This window comes from Pyxicephalus adspersus, chromosome 1 (genome assembly GCF_032062135.1).
Source record: "Pyxicephalus adspersus chromosome 1, UCB_Pads_2.0, whole genome shotgun sequence".
NCBI classification, from domain to species: domain Eukaryota; kingdom Metazoa; phylum Chordata; class Amphibia; order Anura; family Pyxicephalidae; genus Pyxicephalus; species Pyxicephalus adspersus.
In genome coordinates this window covers 40,014,967-40,038,727 of record NC_092858.1, presented here as the reverse complement: position 1 = coordinate 40,038,727, position 23,761 = coordinate 40,014,967, and the positions used below count along the sequence as shown (strand labels likewise).

At 36.2% G+C, this 23,761-nt stretch overlaps 1 protein-coding gene across 6 annotated transcripts in view; it reads right to left on the bottom strand.

Annotated features, from left to right (window-relative positions):
* Positions 1-23,761, bottom strand: part of ARHGAP9 (Rho GTPase activating protein 9) — a 69,516-nt gene that overhangs the window by 21,509 nt on the left and 24,246 nt on the right. For 4 of the 6 annotated variants that reach the window (XM_072407449.1, XM_072407444.1, XM_072407436.1 and 1 more), the window contains 7 exons: positions 22,073-22,300; positions 20,965-21,036; positions 7,783-7,947; positions 4,846-4,959; positions 2,418-2,479; positions 1,435-1,522; positions 948-1,043 (listed from right to left, as the gene is read on the bottom strand). In XM_072407449.1, the coding sequence (XP_072263550.1) occupies positions 948-1,043; positions 1,435-1,522; positions 2,418-2,479; positions 4,846-4,959; positions 7,783-7,947; positions 20,965-21,036; positions 22,073-22,300 (825 nt within the window). The remainder of the gene's footprint in view (positions 1-947; positions 1,044-1,434; positions 1,523-2,417; positions 2,480-4,845; positions 4,960-7,782; positions 7,948-20,964; positions 21,037-22,072; positions 22,301-23,761) is intronic. The other 2 variants (XM_072407477.1, XM_072407459.1) reach the window with 2 other exon arrangements.

Sequence of the window (23,761 nt, the reverse complement as noted above, 5' to 3'; positions counted from 1 at the left end):
CCCCTAGCAACAGCCGCACGCACTGACTCATCAGATGCAGAGGACGCCAGCGGGAAGATGCGCTGATCAGGTAACGTAGCATTTATCATCGTTTTTCATTGTTTTAGCTGCCCCGAGTGTGACTAGGGGTTACCGCTTTCAGCATCTTTTGTTTACCCCGTCACACTCGGGGATACCGCTGTGGAGGTTAAAAAGAAGGAAATGTTAAAGTCTGCAAATTTTATTCATCTCAACAAATAATAAAAAAGTAGTAACTAGTTATGATGACAAATATTAAATAAGTAGCACCTATGGGTCTGATTTATTAAAGCTGGAAAGGATACACTTTCATCAGTGGAATAGATTTCTTAAAAGATATTTGCTATTTGTTGACAATTGTTTTCAATTCTGGACCAAATTCATTCCAGGTTTACTGGATCACCCAGCTTCACTGAAGAAAGTGTATCCTCTCCAGCTTTGGAGAGCTTTAAAAAAACAGTTTCTATATATCAAAAAGCCAGGACAACAGAACTGGGGTGGTGGAGTGCTGCACTTAGCAGTATTTCCGACTGTAATAAATAATTGTTGGGACAGCTCCCCAATGCCCTGTGAAGCCCCAATAGGGAACCTAGCAAAATCATATTCTAAGCAGAGAACTTATGAGAGCTCTAAGTTGTAACGATTGGTCCAGATATGCGTTTTTATTTCAACCAAAACCTTTTATTGCTTATCAGGAACCATACACAAATTCCCTTTTTAGGAGTTAGGTTTATTGTGCAAGAGCAATTTAGATCGTTAGATAATCCTGAAGTTTAGTTATTTGTAAATAGTAACTATAATGGTGACCAAACTGGACACATATTATATGACAAGTTGAATGAATTGCAACTATATAAAAAATATAGGCCGTGTAGGCCATGCTCATCCTTTACTTTACAGATGTGTCACTCAAACTTATGGTTACTTACATGAATTACGTTCTTTTTACTAGACATGTCTTGGGTCCAGTCAATGGAGGCACCCCTTAGGTCAACGCTGCTTTCGGGTTTACTATTGGATGGTTTCTAAAGGACATAACATTTGGACATGTTTTTCAGAAACCAGTAAATGTAGAACTTCAATCAAAGTTATTGAAAAAGAATTCCAACTACAATAAATCAAGTACATCATGGCAATCACATTACATCACACATTAGCAGCTGCAGACGCTTATCGCTGATTGGTCTTTTTATTTATATCCTAGTAATCTGTGATCTTTGAACTTGTGACCATTACTAGTGACCTTTCCTTGGATTTGAATTGGGTACTGATTGCAGCATACCTTGATGGTTGGTGCTGACCTTTCTGATCAAAATTTTGTTTACCAGCTTTGTACTTAGCTGCCCACACTTTGCCTCTGGAAATACCACATGTAAATTCTCCTTTCTTATTAGCACCCAGTATTTAACGACTTACCCAGCCAGAAGGAGCCTGGACCTTAGGGTCCTTGTAGAACACTAGACTATTTCCAGTCAAAACTACCAATGATGTAGTCCAATTTTTCCTACAAATAAAAGAAAATGGAAAAAATTACATTTTGATTATAAAATGCACATATAGCACACAGGGCATGGTAAATCTACACTGAACAGTATGTAACTGGATGATAACGCATGACAGCGTATTGTTAGCCTATATCAGGAGGTGCCTGCACAAAAACCTTTAAAGAAGATTGTCATTAATTATATAATGAAAACTGCAGATTTAAAAAATGTCAATACCACAATACTTTGACTAACTGAAGCCTAGAGTATATGAGATTTTAGTGATTGGGTTTACATACATCTAAAGGCAGACCTCCAACCAAAGTATTTTTAAGCTGTGGCTAGAATGATGAAGGTTTGAAGAGTTCATATTATTTCCTATTTCAACAACATGACAGTAAAAGAATAGAAAGTTTCTGAAAGAAAGGATCAATTTTTCACGAAAATCAGCTGAACAGGTTTTAGAACTGAAATAAATTCTTATCTACCCTAGTTCTGTAAATTTATATAAATGTAAAATTTTATATTTCCTCCTTCCCACTTTCAATTCCCATGATAATGACACCTAAACAAATATTGAGGATGGAACCCCTCAATAGAGATATAGACAAACAGCAGAAAACTTGACTAACCCTTCCATGGTTTGATCTAATACTCCCATACGTAATAATTGGTATTCTTGAACCAAACAAATTTTTATATTCTTATTTATGTCCATTATTTTATCTGTGCATTGTCAGAAGTGGGCATGTGATTCAGAGTTTGGTGTTTCTGTTGCGGAAGGTATGACTTTGCAATTGTCTTTAAAAAAAAAAAAATTTTCCTATGCACAGACTTTGGCGACCACCAGTCCTGCTTTTCATATGCAGGAGTGAACTAAACAACAGGTATGTAAAGAAAAAAAGACATACTCACTTTAGTTTCCTTCCACCTTCTGCTATTTTTGTCTTGTTTAACTGTCCTGCCTTTTCCACCTCCTTAAAAATACAAGCATGTTAAAGCAACTTTATTTTCTATCTGTCTCTTACAAAAGTCATTTTGAGCTATTTGCAACTCAAAAGTAGTAAAAATAAACATCAATCAGAATACAAACTTCAGTCTTTTTTGTGTAATATATGTTTACTGAATGTATGTATTTGCATGTTTTTAAACTATTAGACCAATATTTCATTTTAGTCCACAAGTCTATCATTACAACCTTTTACTGACATCAGCTTATATTCAAATTTTTACTGTCAGGTTTTCTTTAGCCTCTTTAAGAATAGTTTATTTTTTTCTGAACAAAATCATCAGCTGATTAAGCTGTCTTTTTTCAGAAAAATGCAAAAAAGATGGAAATGAATGGACAACTACAACAAGCTTTTCAGATGCATTGGGCCTGATTTATTAAAGCTCCCCAAGGCTGGAGAGGATACACTTTTATCAGTGAAGCTGGGGGAGCCATCAAACCTGAAATGGACCTGGTCCAGGGTTCAAAACATTTGCTAGCAAATAGCAAACGTCTTTGAGCAAAAGCATTCCAGGTTTGCTGGATCACCAAAGTTCACATTCGAAAGTGTGTCTTTTCCAGCTTTATTAAATCAGGCCCACTATAAGAAATAAAGTTTGTTGACACCTGGTCATCACTCCCACTATATAACCAGATGTATATAAATAATCCATTCAATTTCAATTATTACTACAGCAAAAATAGTTTAGATATTAAAGCACTTACCAGCAGTTGAAGGCATGCCATTTTCTGTTCCAGCATGAATATACCCATGTACACGCCAGTGTTAGGAGATGCTCAACTGTCCGGCGACTCCGTGCTGTGCACCATCGCAATATAAAACACTGTTTATTCTGTTCAGAGATGTCATTTGCAGCAGCCAGGAGAACTAAGATAGCAGCAGCCCCTGCTTCCCTTTAGCCGTGCAGCCTGAAGGATTCTTTGCATCCCCAGCATCCCCAGCATCATTCTTTGCATCCCCAGCCTGTGAGGCTGTCCATGGCTGAAGGGGATTTCAGAGGCAATTAGCTCCTGACTCTGACTATCCTGCGCTGCCATTGGCTGCTGTCATCTTATAGCCTCCCTGCTCCCAGTTACCAGGGCCTGTTGTACAGTTTAGCTAGGCTAATCTGTGCTGGAGAACTTTTTGTCTGATTTACTGTTGCTGACCATTGCCTGTTTCTGACCTTGTGAGTTTATGCTGCCTGGACTGACCTTTGCCTGTGACCTGACTCTGCTTGTGTTTTGCCCTTGTGTACTTCATTGGTAATTCTTTGTATGACCTCTGCTATGTATTCTGGACTTGTCTCTGTTGGAATCTTTGTACTGCTTTTTCTGTGGGCTCCTGGCTTGATGCCAGCCCATCCCCAGACACCATCCCTTGTGCACTATGTCAGGGTCTCCGGAGGCTGAGCGGGGGCTTACTAAAGGTGAAGACCGCAGTGTTAGATTGGGGGACTGGTGTCTGGTGAGGACTGGTGCTGACCATTGCCTTACATTACATCAATGAAATCGCTGGACAGAATAAACGAATAAACGGTGTTTTATAATGCGATGGTGCACAGTGCGGAGTCGGCAGACAGTTGAACATCTCCTAAAAAACTGAAGTGCATTGAACTCAATACTAACAAATAGTGATGTGATATTCATCTGTTCACAAAGTTTTGGCCATATAGTGTAAATTAGAGTGCTTTTTTGGTGAGAATGTATCCATCCAAGAACATCGGCATAGGATCTACATTACAGTTTCAAGATGCTTATGTGTCCTTAAGAAACCGTATATGAAGGTGAATGTATGTTGAGCCCCTGGACTGGTGTCTATGGCTGACTCAGCCAAAATCCTTATTTACAGTTATAATACTTATAAACATTATTTTCAGAACTGCAAACAGCATTTTTTTATGATTGTTAACTTATATTTACACTAGGAATTAAATTAAATTCTTTTATCTCAAAGAGGAGTTCCTGTTATTTTGGGGAACGACCATCAAAAGGTGGTGAATGTTTAACAAACATTATAATAAACAAAACATTATAGACAGTGATCATAAGTGGTCGAGTAGGTGTAAGAGAAAGGTGAGATTCTGAGCAAAAACAAAGATCAACAACTTTGCCATCACAATTCACTCATGCTTAGCAGTCTGCCTTCCAAATATGCTTGAATTTCAATGGTTAAGATGTAAAGAATAACTTTGGAACCCTGCATTCGGGATCAGATTTTGTGAAACCATTAAAAAGCCACAATGACAAATTGTCAGTGTCTATAAATTTTGGGGCACCAACATATTAGCCATCATATGTGAATCTACATAATATTATATATACCATTAGAAATGTACCATATAAATTACTTACATGAGGCATATCCAAAACTGTGACCAGAGGCAGCTTAGTTAATTCTGCATTTATGTTTGTATTATTATTGTAACTTTCAAGCATATGATGTGAGAGATTCCTCCTGTGGTTTGGCTGTAAGGCAAATAAGCAATAACTCAAATACACATAATTGGTAATTATTTCATCATTTCATCAGCTATCCATTTCTGCTATTTAAATGTATGTGCATATGGAAAGTGACAATGATATAGGGCCACATAAAATGTGGTACAATACCAACTGCTTAAGTTTACCAGCAATAATATCATACTAAAATGAATTGATTAAGTTTACCAGCAATATCATAGTTGGTGTTTACACAATAAAAGATAATAACAGTTGTCTAGATATTGTAATCTCTACAGCTTTGGCCACATTACTTAAAAAGCAAAGTTCATTTTTCTCGAACCGAACAGTTGATAATGCCTAACAGACTTCTTAAATATAGATCCAGATAATGAATTTTAGATTAGAAGTTGTATTTTTCAATCTTATGAGACCAAGGAAGACTATTGACCACCTTTTTTAAAACTATATCAAATAAAATAACAAAAAATAAATAAATGTAGATGTTACCAATTCCCAATTATACCTACCAACCATGCACATGATTTAGAAAGACTTTGCTAACATGTACTCAGCTTCCCTGACACCTAGGTTTAACTCTCTCTGCCTAACTTCATCCTATCCAGTAAGTAATTTCCATGTACAGAAGTACTTATCCTCGTTACAAAAGCTGAGGAGTACACAGGCTTTTTTGGCTGGTAAAAGTTACCAAAGGAACCTTGGTCTTTTTGCTCTAGGACAAAATTTTGTTTTGCATATGTCAAGATTTATTCTTACTTTTGACCCTGATGAGCCCTGTTACCAGCACTAAAAGAGAGAAACTTCAAAATTTTGGAATTGTCACTAAGACAGGAATAGAGGTGAAATCTTCCAATAGAGAGAGGTCATAAAACTGTAGTATGTATGTTTTTTTTGAGGGAGGGGGAGTGGGTTTTGGTATACACTACTGAGGACATTGAGACATTCAGGACATTGGGGGGGAGCTCAAGCACTATTACCAATGATTTGTGCCACAATTAATATTGCTTTCAACACGATTCATTAAAAATAAAAATATAAATCATAAAAAGGAAAAAGGGCTGGACTACACAAAAAAAAGAGTTTGCAAAAAATAAGCTTTAAAAGGCATTTGAAAGAATATTTTCTTTTACAGGTAAATTTTAAAATATAGGACACTGTATACAGGGGCCCCCTGAAAGACAAGCAGTAAGAGCTAAAGGCTGTGTATGGTCCCCAGGCCACAGTTTGTGTACCATTAAAAAAAAGGCTTGGGTTTAGACATATTTCACCACTATTGCAACTGCTGTAGGCTGAATGAAAAAATTGTTCTAATCACCAAACTGAACCTGTTTCAAAAGCAATTGACACAGAATAATATATGCATTAATAATTGAATTTACGCATCTTTTTCAAAACATTTCCATGGACACAAACACTACTTTGAACTATAAACAAGGGACTTGATGTATTTTAATTGCACTAATTGTAACTGCCAGAACAACAAGTTCAATATGATGCATTTTCATACAAAATGAAAATATGGGAGTTTGCTATTTTGAAAGAAAATTGCAGTTCTGAAGTAAAAAGAATAAAGAAAGAATTGCATGTAGTATATTAAGAGGTGAAATGATTTTGCTTGATTTTTCTCTGAGATCGACAAGTGGTTTCCTCTTGGGTTTAAGCAATCCTGTCCCCTGCTGATGCATGGATTTTGCAAACTAGCAATGTTGCCAGATCTGTTCTTTTACAAGGAAGTAGTGGGTAAGCAGGTGGAAACACTTGCCTGATAAAGCACAACTCTTGCTGCTTTTACATGTATCCATATCCTTCCCCTTCTCCGGGTTAAATGCTCATTTGCCTAGGAGGGAAATAATTGTACTAAAAATATACTTCCTTGCTTTTTCACCAGCCAAATGCATCCTTGACTGTTCTACTCTCCAGGTTGTGTGCAGGTCCCTGCCATCCTGGTATGCAATGCAGACATGCTTGTCCTTCATTGTACATGATGATGGTATAGAAATCTGACTATCGAAGTAGGAAAGTGAAGTGGTAGCAGCAGATCATCCACACAGAGAGGAAGAAACCATCAGGAAGAAGGAATCAGGTAAAAAATATACTTCTTTCTTTCTCTACTAGCCAATTGAGCATTTACCCCTGCAATACTGGAGTGGGGCATTACCATATAAATTGACTTGACTTTTGCCAACCCTCTTCCAGTCGTCTTTAATATATTACCAAAAAGAAGGTTAGGCATAAAACAAAACATAAATACTAGTACTCATTGAGCAAGAAAGGAAGAATATCCTCCAAATGGGTCCCTTGTTCCTATGACAACTCCAATGAAAATTACATTAACTTTACAAAAATTAACTTTCATTTCCTGTTTCATCTCGAGGACAGGAACTGAAACATAAGATTTGGATAGAAGGTTAATCTGATGATGTTTTACCAAGCAGGACGTAAGAGCAAGTAATCCAGCAAAACACAGGCATAAATATTATTTCTTTTCTAGTAACTTTGTATCTGGTAAAACGGTTGTTAACAGGACAATAGAGCTCTGTTACAGAACCCCAAATAGTTTAAACCTAACAGGGTTCTAATTCTTTACCGATTTCTCCAAAATAGTTTTGGATTTACATTTACAGATTTACAAAGAGCAGGACATAATCTGTGAATCAGTGTAAGGTTTAAAAGTTTAAGGGAAACATAACCAGCTCTGAATATGTCCATGTGAGCTTTAAGGAGACAGTAGAATTTGTTTTATTAGGCACAAACAAATCTAATTACTGAGACATTGTCAATACACATATTTCATGAGACTTAATTAGCAGTAAGAACGTCCATGCTTACCTTGGGCCTCTGAGAGTTGGAGAGGATCATAGACCTGGTGTAGCTAAGTCTGGGAAAGTGAAGATCAGGTCTCAAAACATCACAGCTTGGGCTGTTTAGACTGCTGCAGGAAGATGACAAGCTATCCATAGATGATGTGTTCTGCTCTTCATACGACTCAGTGATCTGAAATAAGTAATTATATTATACAATATATATATATTATTACAATTAAATAATTGTATGCCAACCTGATGATTTCCATGAATTTAGCAGATAATGAAAAACAGGCTATACCACTGGGTTCTGGTAACCACTACAGAGCACAATAAAATGCAAATCAAATATGGAGACTTTGACAATACAAAAAAAGCAAACATCTCAAGGCAGTCATACATAATACTTTGCTGGATAAATAGTACATGAGGGTGTCTCATCATTCCTTCTGAAATTCAAACACAAACAAAAATAACAAAAATAACTTTTTTTTACCAAACACCCACAAGTTTACCCATTGGTGGATATGTCCGAGGTCTTTAACATGTTGTTGAGCACTTACAGTGCACAAAAAATTTTTAGCCCACTTATGACAAATTGAATTAAACATGTTGTATTTTAAAACGATGAAATTATTTTCTGAACATCTCAAAGTGAACCTGTGATATGTCCATGCAACAGAAATAATAATAATACGCTCACCTTCCCCATGTTACCCCACCACAACTATTGACTGTGAGAGCAAGAACAGAGATTTAGTAAGCTCAAAGCTGCTCTAGTTCTGTGTACAAGGTATGGAGAAACTGCAAGTACATTAGTATGTATGCTCTAGTGTCGCAAACTGTTTGTTATTGACAATAGATTTTTCTGCTGATTAATAAGGCATTTGGCCTAAATTTGCAGACCATGCCCATGGTATGTTTGCTTGGTCTGCAATTTTCATATTTCTTTGAGTTGGCATGGACTAGACTAGTTTTTCAGGAAAGTGTATAAATCAGGCACATTTCCTGGCCTTCCCCCACTATTTATCAGTGGATAGCTTCTTTTAATTCTACATAATCTGTTTCATATAAATTCCAGTTCCACGTGTAAGGTTCATCCTTTTCTGTTTGGTATAAATAGATGAATAATTTTTGTTTTACACAGAATAAGATATAGATGTTACTGGAGCACAGAATGAGACCCAATCATAGCGGCTAAATGGCTGTGGACCTGGGCATATGTGAATGGTATACATCACTGTAGGTACATTCATTACATTTTTTGGAATAGGCAACTGGTCCAAAACTGGTTACTGGACTATGTGAACATAACTTTTTGTCACATATTTTTGGAAAACCTGACAGCAGATTCTTGTAACACAAAGAAGTCAATCAGTTTACATAATCAAGGGTACTTATTATTTTAATCGGAATGATATACCCAAAGAAATAAAACACCCTGGGAAGTTTTGTAGGGGAACAATATTTCAGGTTGTACTTGAAATACCAATGGGCTTGATACACAGTAAGCAGTAAAATCTCAGATTACTCTATAGATAACTCATAAATTCTAATTCTTTAATACAGGCTATGACTCATTTCATATTACCATCCCCTTCCCAAGTATCCCAGCTGATGCTGCAAACATGGAATTTTTAACTGTTATATATGAATTTATGGCATGGAACTACTGTGACTGTAGTTAAACCCCTTAACTAGATTATTAACAAAGTAACCATTAATATTTATCATCCGAAGATTGTGTGCTAACCACAAAAAAAGAAAGCCAATCAACTAAAATCATGGCATGGACACTTTGGGGTATTGCTATATAAATATGTTACAAACAGTGAATGTTTCTAATCCGGTAAGAGAATACTTCCTCAAAACCAGTCTACAAGAAACCACTCACTGCTAATTTATGGAATGCACAAGCACTACCTGTTTCATTCATGTTTGTGCGTTGGTTATAATACCAAGCCTGCATGAAAGCACTAAGTAAACATTTTGGGTTTCACTGCTGATCTTGTAGACAGAAATTGAAAGCACAGCAAATATTTGAAATGCACCTCAAATAATGCTTTTGTTTGCTGTATTGCCTTAAATAGATAAGTGATTTTTTTTTATTATTTTTCAGTTTGCTGTTATATAGATAAGCTGCTGTATAGACATATGCAATATGCCGCTATATACTGAGACTATAGTACAAAGATCAGTGAAGTCCTAGCAGTGTATCCAGCATGCTGTACAGTTTGAGCTCTTGGGTATTCCTATGTGCTGGTCTCATACTCACTGACTTGGAACACTGTCTCCCATTTAGACCCAAAGCCCTCTGTTCTCCTTAGTTGTCCCTCATTTTTAACATATTTCTATAAAAAAATATTATCCAACTAATAAAATATGATATTTTGCACTAATAATTCCATCCAGTAACTATTTTTTTGCTAATACAGAGCAAATGTGAAAAAACACACTTATTGCTTTAACCAATCATTTATATTGTATATATTGTATGTTCTTCAAAATGAGGCATTACTGTGTTCTTCACCCACATTTTTTAAGCTAAAATGTCCCGCTTCAATATCTTCAAACGAGAGGTAGGGTACAGGTAAGACAGGTACACTTTCAGTACAAATTAAAACCCATAGTTATGTTGACCAGAAAGTATACAGAAAAAAATGGTTAAACCAACATATACATATTTATTTTATTATGATGTCTATTTATAAAACACCAAAACTTTGTCTGGTGGACCTGGAAGATTCTCCACCAGAAATTGGTATTGAATATTTTTTGTGGTAGAAGCTTTATGGGGTGGCTCCACCTGGTCTGGTTTAGATGTATGTAACCAAAAAATGAAGTAAGCTGATTGCTTAAATACACTGAATGAGCAGGTTTTTCCATCAATGGATTTTTTTCTTTTCTGATGGCACAGGCATATTCCAAGATGTCTGAATTCAACTCATGAAAGAGTGATTCACGGAGCCGGGACATTACTTTCACAAATGGATTTGGAACCACAGGCTCCATTGGAAATCTTTGGAATATGCTCGAGATGACGTGATACACTGTACTGACTCTTCTATTACTAATACAGAGAAAACAAATGCAACTCTGGCAAATGAGTGCTGTTATCAAAGCTAAGGGCAGTACAATAAAATATTGCAAAGTGTGACTTTTGGCCAGGCAATATATAATTACATCAATTATGGTATTATGTCTCTATGGTCTTGAGTTATTAAAGCTCTCCACGAATGGAGAGAATACAATTTCATTGGTGAAGCTGGGTGATCCTGCAAACCTGGAATGGAGTTCTTAAAGTAATTTGCTGTTTTATAGCAAATGCCCTGGTCCAGATCTATTTCAGGTTTGCTGTGTCACCCAGGTTCATTGATGAAAGTGTATATTCCCCAGCCTTTGAGGGCTTTAATAAATCAGGCCCTATTACTTTAGGATTTCAGTGGCTAGCTAAAACACAGTCCTAGCAGATTCTAGCCCTTATTTATCCCTTGTTTATACAATCTTTTTCCAGTTGTTACTCCGCCCAACAAACTAATTCAAACTAATTTTAAAGCATTTAGGAACTATGAAAATGACTGAAAGGAAAGTTAGGTAAAACATACCTTTGATAGCTAAAAAGTAAAAACAAGAAATATAAACTTTCAGCACTTAAAGATACACACACATACAACTATTTTCATTAACTACACCAATACATAAGCCTCTAAAATGAAATCACAAAAAAATGGTTTCTATTTTCCATTTCCATGACAACACTGAAAAAATCAATTTTCCAATGGATTAAACAAACCAAAAAAATTATGTTTAAACCATACTGGATTCTTAGCTAAAAAAAGAACTTTTATTAGATTGTGAGCAATAAAATATTTCCATTACTTCCTGTTTCAATGTTCATATTGAAAGTGAGAACAAATGGCCTAAAGGCAAAACAGACAGCATTGTGTGACAGGTGAAATCTGCTTGTAATTGTATTTGTAATATTATTATTGCTTTTCACACTGCATTACCTAGAAAGAAACGTATGCTCTGTATTAGTATTATGCGTGCATCAAAAATAGCTCATATGCAAAGTGTCAATTCAGCTATGAACAAAATGTGAATTTTTAAATCCTACATGCAAATATTAATGGTCATTTCCATGAATGATACTGCCATAACACATGTCTTCCAGTAAGCCTTTGGACTATCTGAACCCTGGAGCACTGACAATAAAATGAAGTCAAGTATTTAACACTGTTGGGTACATTGAAGGGAGTAAGGCTCATAATACACAACTTCATTAAAAGTAAAGTTCTAAAGTTCTCTTTTTAACATGTTATGGCTGATGTTCTTCTAGAATCTTTAATGAAAAAATGAATCATTTCAGGGTGATCTGACACTTTAAACAAAGAATGTAGGAAACATAGGATCAAAATATCAAGATCCAGTAATGCTATACAAATCCAGTGTTGAACCCAGAAATTTTTTTAAACCGGTTGGGGAGAAATTGTAGGTGGGGTGGCAGCCCCTGTATTGTGACCCAACTGTTCAGTAATCACCCAGGTGGTGAGTCCAGCTAAAAGTGGCTGGGGGGAACACTGCAAATCATGTAACAAGAAAAATGCTATTGTATCCGTTAATTTGTTTCATTGTTGTTGTTATTTTTATTATTATTATTATTATTATTATTATTATTAATAAACAGGATTTATATAGCGCCAACATATTACGCAGTGATGTACATTAAATAGAGGTTGCAAATGACAGACCAAAACAGACAGTGACACAGGAGGATAGTACCCTGTCTCGAGGAGCTTACAATCTAGGATGTCATCTATTTTATATTATATATACAATATATATATATATATATATAATATATAAATATTTGATATTTATAATATATATAAATATATATATATATATATATAGCTTTATTTTAGTATATTTATTATATCATTTAGTAATAATCATTTTGGATAAAACAGCACACCTCCATCCAAGTTAACTAGTAATTGGTTGGACCTATGACTTATGAACCAGTGTTTGCAAGTACATTAAGGATAAACTAAACTTAAGAAAAAAAGAAATTTTGAAATTGCAGAAAGGACAGATGATGTTCATTTTCAATAAAATTACCTTACTTGCCTGTTTGTAAACTTTTCTGAAATAAACACTGAACATGCTGACATTTTTTTTTTATTTGCTGGCACTGACAAAAATTCTGACTTATTATTGAAACCACTGACATGAATTTGGGGGGCTACTATTGTGTCCACTAAAACAAATACCAAAATTATTATCATGGCCAATGACAACAGTGTTGGAAGCTACTATTCTGCCTACTGACACCAATACTAGGGCGTTTATTATTCAATCCACTGACAACAATGCTGGGGTTACTATTTTGTCAACTGAATTAAATACTGTGAGTCTTTATGTCTTTATGTATTTATTGGGCGCTCTATTTAGCAAAATTGATATACCCTTGCACAAGGAGTATATAGGAAATACACAAGGAAAGTTTGTAACTATGTGCTGCTGGCGGTCAAAACTTCAATGGCACGGGCTTGGAAATCACCCTCAATACCAATTGTTTTGATAGAGGCCACATTAAATTGGGTAATGATGAATGACAAGCTCACATGCACACTTCAAGATACTCCACATGTCTTTGAACGTACCTGGGATCCATGGATCGCACATTGCATCTCGGCCCAATCTTCTTTATGTGGATACCCTTCCTCTCTCTCACCCTCATCCCCATTGGTAACTCCCTGTTATTTCCTTTTCTGTTAAATGGGAATAGAATTTACTTATCCGCCTTACCTTTGGGAAGCATGATTATATGCTATTTGTTGATAGGACACTCTGTATTCTGCTGTACTCACTATGTACCTGCCAAACCCGTATTCTGGTATTTGTTTATTTTGTTAAATTTATCTTTTTTTTAATTAAAATCTATTGTAATAATAAATAAATAGCAATGCCGAAGGGTGAAGGTGCCGCACTACAAACCATACACTGTGAATTGACACCCACTTTGTTGACCACTTACACTTTTTGGTCACACACCCTAAGCATTTGTGGGGACATGTTTTCTCACTTTATTCAAGGTGTTACTCCAATTATTGTAGCTATGGTAACACCAAGTACACACATTGCAAAGGGCCTTAAACACATGTGCAGATAACCATGAGCTTCTACAGATGTACTTACATGGCTACATGATCTGTGCTCTAGTGTAGAAATAAACTGCAAATGAAAGCACTGATCTACACCCATTAGTTCTTAAGATGTTGAACAAATTTTTAGATTCTTGAACAATATTTGCAACATATATTGGCTATCCTCACACAGTACAGGGACACCACTTAATGTTCTGTACAGCAGCATTAAATAAAGCAGTAAAAAACTAAGAACATACTATATATTCGCAGTAATAATAATATACAAATATTATGAGTAGAAGCTGATTTGTTATATGAAAAGGGAGGTCAATGTAACTTTAAAAACAAAGATATAAGGCTTTTACAAGTGTGACTTACATATCCAGTACTTGTATCCCAAAATACTTCAGGGTATTCCTCCTCAGAACCCCCTTGTGATCTTTGTCTATACACAACATGTTCCATGGCTACACAGAAATGAGGAAATGCAAACTGCTGTAGTAGATTAGCATTGAGAAAGGAAAGGGGAGGGCAGTGACTGCTGCTGGGGTTAGAACAAGGAAGAGAGATGATAAAAATAAAAAGCTTAAAGACAACTGGAACAATGTATTTGGTATAGATTTGCCCTATCAGTGTATCAATAGAGATATGACTGCTCAGTATGATACAGCATCACCTTTGTCCCAGGTTCACCTAATTTAGGGATTATGTCAGCTGGTGTTAAAACATTCATCTAAGGCAAATCAGCAAAACCTTATTGACATTATATCACAGTATACATGGAAAGTAAAAGGTTGCTTTTGGTTGGCTTCGCAATTTACTGTGTTTTATTTTATTTTTTTCAGATTTAGCAGGTCCTATTAAGGTAAATTTGAACTGCAGGCAAAGTGGGTTAAAATGTGTCTTCTTTTGTTAAACTTTATGTTTTCCATTTGAACATAGCTACTTACTTTCTGATGAAATGGCTGAAACACCCATCAGCATGAATCTTAATCCGCAGGTAGCCAATGGATGGTGATAGCTGAGTGCATGTATGTAAGACAACTACTATTTGTATATAAAAAAAATAATAAAGGAAAGGTGTCACAGAAATAGGGTTACCATAACTGATATCCTACTGAAAATTTTAGTTGCCTTACTATGTTGCTGTCAGCAGCTGAGGTGAAGTGCATAGAATACAGCACGTGGGTAATGGTATCCAATGAACAGTTGTTTAACAATGTCTTAAGAAGAATTCACAATTGTTCGCCCGTTGACATGTGCCTAATGACTGCTGGTGAGCAGTTGTATGTTAGCTAATATTGGACACGGGGATCAGGCAGAAAGAAAATTGTAGTTGTTTTTTTTCATTACAATCTGTTCATCTGTGTGATGACATCAAACTACAAAACATCCCCAGAAATGCTCAGGATTGTACGATTGTATGAAAACAAGAGGAGGGTTATGATGCTGTGGGGGGAAGTTGTCACATGATTTAGGTTAATTGTTTGAAATGTATCATATCTAAACTGATCTATTCGTACAACAAAGTGTGCATAGCTAATGGTTTGATTCTTTGCTGAAAATCTGATTATTTCACTATAATTCTTAACTCTACAAGTTGTCATTAGATGTTCATCCACTGTGTATGGAAACCTTGTGAAGCTGGGGTAGGGAATGTTAGTGCATGTTAGTTCTGAAGAGGTGGGTTGTATTAGAAATTTACAATTCTCCTTTTAGAATAATCCTATGGTTTCTCAGCACCTGTATGCAGCATTTTTTATTACCAGGCTTGCATGGAGGGGTTTTCAAAACAGCTTTAGATGTGTACTACCTACCTGACCAGTTCTACCATATTTGAATGGTGTTTTTATATTCACTGCTCTGCATATTATATATATAATACAGACCAGCATTCTAAAGACCAATTCCTGCCTGTTCCTTTTAAATGTTTAAGCAATATAATTTTGTCATTTGCTTGATGAAGGTGTGCTCAGACTTGTCTCTGCTACATAGAATGATGACATTTTTCTAATAAATTTCTCAAAGTGTGCAGCTATTTATTGTTTGGATATTATACAGAAGACCAAGCATACAAAATACAGCTGCTAAAGAAAGTTATGCTGTTCAACAAATGCCTGCAATGATTTTTAGGAAAAAATGTCAAGATAAATCTATGTGTTTGACTTCTATGGCAAATGGACAGTCATTTTATTGCCAGCCTTCTTCCACCCCCAAACAAACAGCTTTAAAAAGACATTTGTAAACAAATGATGTGCCCCCTTGTCTTTGGCTTCTATACAATATATATAGAATTCAGAAATCAGAATATATTATTTTTTGGGCTTCTTCAGACTCTCCATAATCATGATAAGGAATGCAGCTTACACACAAATGAAAGGCCCTGCACTCTATATTCCTACTATTCACCCATCTGTCTAGCTTCCAGAAAATAAGTCACCTAAGACAACTATACTCATATGAGCCTTCCAAGCCTGCACAAACTCAACAAGCCACCCTATAATTTGCATAGCTTCTTTGCATACAGCAAACAGGTTCCAGAAGTCCCTTGGCTTCCATGGTAGACTTAAAGCTCCTTCACAACCTAACAAGGCCCTTTCCCTCCTGAAGCTTTTGTATAATCCTCCCTTGATTCCCAAATGTAAGAATAAACCACACCAAAAGTACACACCTTGGTTAGTTAACCAGAAACTTACCACTACTACTACTGAAGAAATAAAGTTCTGACTGAAACAAATTCAGCAAAGCAGGTGTACTATCAAATTAGATTGTCCCAATATTTTTTTCTCTTCCCATGCTTCCAATTTTATCTATTCTGGGGGTACGCTGCAGGAACATTTTACTTTCCCAGGAATGTGGGAAAGTGTTTTTCATAGAAAATGTCCCCCCATAGACAAAGGTCTCTCCATAAACAAAATATCACAGATCATATTGCTTTCAAAACCACCTTTTGACCACCTGACTCCATTTTCTATTCCTGTCATAACTCTAACATTCATACCACTGAAGACCCAACCTACAAACCTAATTTCTGGTCAAAAGTACAAATTCCACCTATAAAGAAATAAATTAACACATTAGCTTTAATTATGTTGGACAACCATTGTGTGCAGATAGCATACACAGGCATGGACAGAAAAAATTTAACAAGTGGATGTGCAATCTAGTTATCGATATCTTGCTGGATCACAAAAAGATAAGTATAGGGTTATGAGAAGAACTGGGGTCATGGGGACCATACCACTCCAATGGTTTAGTCAAACGAAACAGAAAAACTAAAACTGAGCTTGTGTTAATGAACAAATGCAGCTTCTGAAACCTTTCAGAGCTAATTGACAAGTTCATTTGACCTGCAGCTAGCCTTCTTTTGGACCTACATTTGACCTTCTAAGCTGTATCAACCTGCTTTAAGAAGTGTATGCATTAGCATTCAAAATTTTCAGAAAAAAAAATCCAAACCAAACAAAAGCCTGTGTATACAGCCACTTTGTGGAATATGTTGCTTAAACAGTTTTCCACTGGAGCATTTTAAAAGATTTTGAGTTCTAACAACTCCCCAGTTTTCCAACAGATTGGACTTTTCATATCTGTTTTTGTAGTGGCTGTGCCAATGAAGGATGGAAACATGACAGCTAATGTCTGTAGGTCCAGGGGTGCTATATTTTGGTGCAAGAATATAACATGTGCTGTACTATGGTAAAAAAGTATGGTATAGGTCATATAAAGCATGTTAATAGTTTCCTTAAAGACTCATCTCCAGGCAAAACAGATATCACTAGGGTAAAATAAATTGCTGCCTATGGTGATGAACTATAAAGCTGAACAATGTTTTAAGACAAGAGACTTGTGATTTGGAAACAGGAAGGAAGAGTCAAGCACTAAACCACTACTGCAAGATTAAGTCAGTTCTACACACTGAATTACATCACCTGCTGTCCTAATTATTACAAATTAAGTCCATTATTACAAAAGTTTTCAATTTAAGAGATTTTCAGAATGCACTAAAAGATTTTTAGACCTGTCCATCCACTAATTAAATGCTTTTTTTCCTGAGTGCCTAACAGACAGGGTTTTTATTACAGAAGAAACACTGTATGTCCCTTCAGCCAAAAAATCCCTACCAGACTGTTAAAGAATCTATTTATTGTACAATCATTGTTATATAATTTCAGCATATGTAAAGATGAATATCTCCCAATGCAACCACTCCAGATGATCCTGGGGTGGGGAGGCTGGTACGATGAATTTGCTTGTGAATATACTTTCATAGGTTTTAGAGTACCAGTGCTCTTGAAAAAAAAACTGTATCAATGTACAATATGGAAGTGATAATACATACTCATATGATAACAGATTTTGTATTTCTATTCACTAATACTAAGAGGTATATATCTAAAACATTTAGGTTTTCATGCTTTTTCAATTCCTGCCCAAGTAATTAGATACTACAGAGACTTCAGCAAAAGAACATTTATTCAACAGAATGGTTAAACATTTGTTTTTTTGTGTGTGTGTATTTGTTAGAATTGGGCTATAAGATGTGGTAAAAACAAACTTGTTTTCATATTGCAGAGTAAAGTGTCCCGCGGTCCATCATAACCAAACCCTTTGCTTAGAGTTAAGATAATCATTATCAGTAACAAAATATTCAGCAAAAAAATTGTCTTGAACCAACAGATTACAATAGATAGGCTACGTACACACGTCCAACGGTTCTCGCCCGATAATCCGCTCAGGGCCAATATCGGGCAAGAATCTGGCGTTTGTACAGCACCAGTCGTCCAGTCGAGATCAACAGACAATGGACGACTAGCAATCCTAATTCAAGGGAAGGGGGAGAGTGCACAGCGGGGTGCCGCTCTGTCGTTCCCCCCCTACCCTCTCCATAGAGCAGAACAGTGCTATATGTACATGCATCGTGCAGTGTTAGTCGTTGGAAAAGATGGTGAAAGACTATTATTGCATATGCATATGTACATGAAAGACTATTATTGCACGTGTGTATGCGGCTTAATTCTAAAGTGGTGTAAATCATCAGTTATAAAATCAATGCATAGAGCAGACAGAAGCAGATTTAACAGTCTGTTGCTCAGGACAGTTGCAGACAAACAGATCTAAAACAGATTCTTGGTTTCAGACAAATAAACAGAGCTTTGACTGACAATAGCAGAGATAACAGGCCAATGATCAACATAAACTCCGAGAAGCTGTTCAGGAACACAATCCAAACAATTCACAGGAATACTCCCAGTCATGGAGTGTTAAGCTACATACACACTTCCAATTATTATCGTTGGAAAACGAACGACGAACGTTCATGCACGATATATATGAACGATCGTATAGCACCGATCCTGCACATAGAGTTAACGACACGATCGTTCGTAGATATTGTACACACAATAGATACGATCGTTTGAGCGATAGAGGAACTATGTGCACGACAGGAAAGTGAACGGACGTTCGTTCATCACGCATGCTCTGAACATGGACGATCAACGAACGACCGTACACACGAACGATGTTCAACGATCGTCGTCCAATCCGATCCGTCGGTCCGGTCGTTCGTTTCCAGCGACTTTCCTCGTTCGTCGGCGTCGTTGGTTACTTTTTTACGAACGATTTTTTGCCCAATCGATCGTTCGTCGTTCGATTGGAACGATAAAAATTGGAAGTGTGTACGCACCTTTACATAGAGGTCAAAGACAGACAAATTTATATTCAGGGCTTGGGTGAAAACATGAACTTCTAGATGAAGCACAGGCTTAGTTTGGCTTGTTTTAAAGTCTACCAATAAGTTCAGGTGTGCTAATAAATAAGCCGCAGAGCAACAACTAGCAGACTGCAAACGTTTAGGTCTGATTGTTACACCTTAAAATCAGACTTTATAATCTGAGTAATGGCACAACCACCAAAACTCATCTAAAAAGAAACAAGCTCCAATTGTAGTTTAATTTTAAAGTACTATTTAGCCACAGCAAAGTGTATGTACACACCGCCTTACCTTGAAAAACACCACTTCTAATAGCTTAATAGTAGTTTTTTTTAGTAATGGTAAATGTGTTGATTGTATAATTTAGACCACCCTCTTTCAAATGAATAGATATTAAACACTAATCAAAGTAAGCCTGGTTTGGAGATACACATTTCTTTACTGACTGCTTATAGTAAATCATACCTAAATATCAGGCCAATAAATTGTGATTCTTTCTTTATTTTGCTGAGTTACTAAATATTAATTTAAAACATTAGGATATTATTCATAGCAGATTAAAACATTTGGTAATTATGGCAGCAGTGCTAAGATGTCACAGATCCACTGGACAGGCGATGCAATCATTGCTCGATGGTAACTTGTAGTAAAGTTTCCTCAATCTGTGGCTGATTGACCTTCCACTTCATGATGCCTGTGTAGTTCTGGGGCAAACACCACTTCATAGAGCCAGCTGCACAACTCTAATTTATAGTTTTAAAGTTATATTTAAAAGTTATTTTCGGGCCACCAATGTAAGAGGGTATTCTTTCCAATAATTTAGGAAGCATGTGTACCTGTAACCCCCCATCCCCCCCCCCCCCTCCCAAGTATAAATGGTTTAGAAAGGTTGCTCTATACCGTTAACTTTGCTCATAAGGACAGAGCAGGTAGAGCAATGATCCTGCACTACCTCCCTTAACACATAAGATCTCCGTTGGTCACAATGCTATTAGTTTTTTAATATTTTTAACTTTGTTTCTCTATACAGTATCCATACCCTCTGAACTAATCTATAAACTGTTTTTTGATGATCCAGTTCATAAAATCTGATAGATATGCCTTTGTTCTTGACCTAATTATGTTGGCACAGTTTTGTTAGGCAATATCTAAAGTCAGGTGGTGCTCATATTCAGCATGTTAAGACAGCAGGTGCTCGTATTCCTAATACACACAATCACACTCCTTGTCAAAAGCAAGCATTATACATAAAGTATACAAACATACACACAAACACACACCATGTGATTGCTTAAGGTCACTCCTTGTGCAGTCAGCATATAAAAGGACAGTCACTCCTCACCTCTGACTGTGACGTTGAGGCCGGATCTTCCCCTTCTTCTGATGACTCCAAGTCTCCTGGAGGGGTCATAGCCTGGTTAAACAAAAACACAATTATAAGCTGAATATTAAAGTGGAATACAAGATCTTCCTCAAGTAATTTCAGAATGCATCCCTTCCCTTAAAACCAAAAAAAGCGAGAACTAATTTCATTGCAACCAATGAGCAGTTCAGGCTTTGAGACCAGATAATTTTACCTTGCATCCACGTCTTGCTCTTAACGTATTCTTGTCCCCGACAGCAATACAGTCACTGCTTCAACCCTAACTGATACAAAGCATTCTCTTCCAGGTGAACTTCCTAGTTATGGGTTTGTTATATGTTATAAGAAAGCCACTTCTACCTTAGTTTGGCTGAGGAAACATCACATCATCAAATATACTGAACATTGAATGCCTAATTATTCTTACTTAAATTTCATGTGATCCTGGACATCTGAGCCAAGAGCAGCGTAGAAGGGGAAAGTGACTGGGGTGAGCTGGAAAAGGGGTAAAATGTTGGTTGGTGGTGCTGGAGAAGGGACTATCATGAAGAAGAAGAGGCAGAGCTGAGCAGCATAAACGTTTCTTGGCAGGATGAAGAAGGTATTTCTCCATTTCAGAAGAGGCCGTGGAAAAAGAAAGTTCAACCTGTCTAGTCATATGTGACTGATTGTAGGATACGTTATGTTGGAGTATAGTTTTTTCTAATGTCTTATGATTAAATTATGTGAATACACCTCCATAGTTGTATCTTTGTCATGCTGATGGGTCATTAACAATGCAAACTTAAGCAAGATGTTAAGTTTCTTTATGACCTGGTTAGGTATGAAAACAAGTACAACTTTTGTTTGGTGATCACTGGACTAATGAAAAGTTAAACTCCTATGGTTGGGGTTATGTGTGTTAAAAAGTATAGTTCCTCCCTTTAGCTCAACTCTACCCAAATCATGGAAAAAATAATTTACATCAAGCTTCCTACAAGATGTAGATTTATCATATCTGGATGTACCAATCAGAATAATTATGCTCCTTAACAATGTTATTGTTTGTCATCTGCTGGTAGATACAGATAACCATTAGTATACCCACCCGTCCTGATGTCTTGTCCCTGGACCTCCTAGGAGGCTTCCATGTTTTCTCTTTAGTTTCTGTGTTAATGAAGAAGTTTCTGCCTGTTGTTGGGTCCACATAACATTCCCACTTATCCAGAGTGTGTATAGGTGGACATGTAGGGCTCGGAGGGGCTCCCTTTGTCTTCTTCATCTCCTCCAAATTGCAGTAGACTGGAGTGTCCTGCATGGTGCTAGCCAAACTCACCTTTTTTAAAACAGACAATGTTACATGCAAACTTTTGTAAAATATATAAAAATTTTTCCTTCTACCACAATCTGATATAAAGAATACTGTGATATTGTAGATTATCATCAAACACCAGTGAATAGGTTGCCATACCAGAATTTCTTCTCGTCTCATTTTTCAATGAATAGTGTACGTGTTAGTCTTGGAAGAAACTTCTGTGAATACATCTCCCCTCATATCAAGGGAATGATGAGGTGTTCCGCACACTTTCTATCCTAGGGTGACAACACTCAGTGGCTCCACTGTATTATTAGAACGTCAAATGTGTCAACCTAGGACCGGAAATGTGTTGATGCACAGAAAATGCAACCACCACATATAGGGGCTGGTAAATTGCAATATATTATAAATTCATGTTGGTCAAATGATATAGGATTTTTTGGTGTGTATCTAACCTCAAAAGTAAAGTCTATTTAAATGCCAATTGTAGATAAGTATTTCCTGAAACTCCTAGTATGCAGTAAAGTACCATATGTACATTGGTGTATTGCATCCCTAATATACCGCCATGACGCTCTGCTATGATGTGTAGCAAGACCTATTTTTTTCATCCTTTAAGCTGCATTTATTTTAAATAACCTGCAATGATAATTCATAATGCATACATGCGGACAGTGCTATAAACTACTTTTAGGTTTTAAAGTTTTCTTTTTCATGCAAGGGACACCCTTTACATATTTAGCTATGCTATAGTATATTTATATATAAACTTTTTTTGCTTTTTCATTTTCAATGAAATAAGAAAATTCCCCTCCTAGTTGTCAACAGAACCGATGTCTCCATTGTAAAATTTCCCTCTACTTCTGGTCAAATGACATCTTGAAATTTGGATTTTTTTTACATTTAATCCTGATGACAACAGTCAAATGGTCAAAACATTTTTTAAAACAATTTTGACTATATATACACTTTAAATAGCCCTGTTTTCTTGTGTTATGCAAGACATTTTATTTTTCTCCCGTGACTTGTCTTCGTTGTGACACTTTTTTTTCTTCCTCATTTACATATGTGTTATTGTTTTCTTATTGTTTTTTAGGACTTTAACGAATTGGTTTTTTTTAAATCTCAGGTACAAATCTTATAATGAACTCTATCTTTTTTTTTGTATTCACATAGTACCCAAATAGTTGGCTATGATCAGTATAATGACCAGAACAGCACATACAAACAAATGAGATCATTATTAAATGCTAAATTCCAAGTTTATACAAAAATGCACATATTTAATAAAATCAGGAAATTTATTAAAATGCACCTAGTTTGTGTATAATTATATAAGCAATCTTGTGGACAGCAGAACTCATAGTAGTAGACCCTCAACGTGACTTCCTCTAGTAGCTACATAAACCTTTATTTTCTTTCTCTACCTTATCGTTAGAAAACGAACGACTAGCGATTATGCATGATTATTTTGAATGA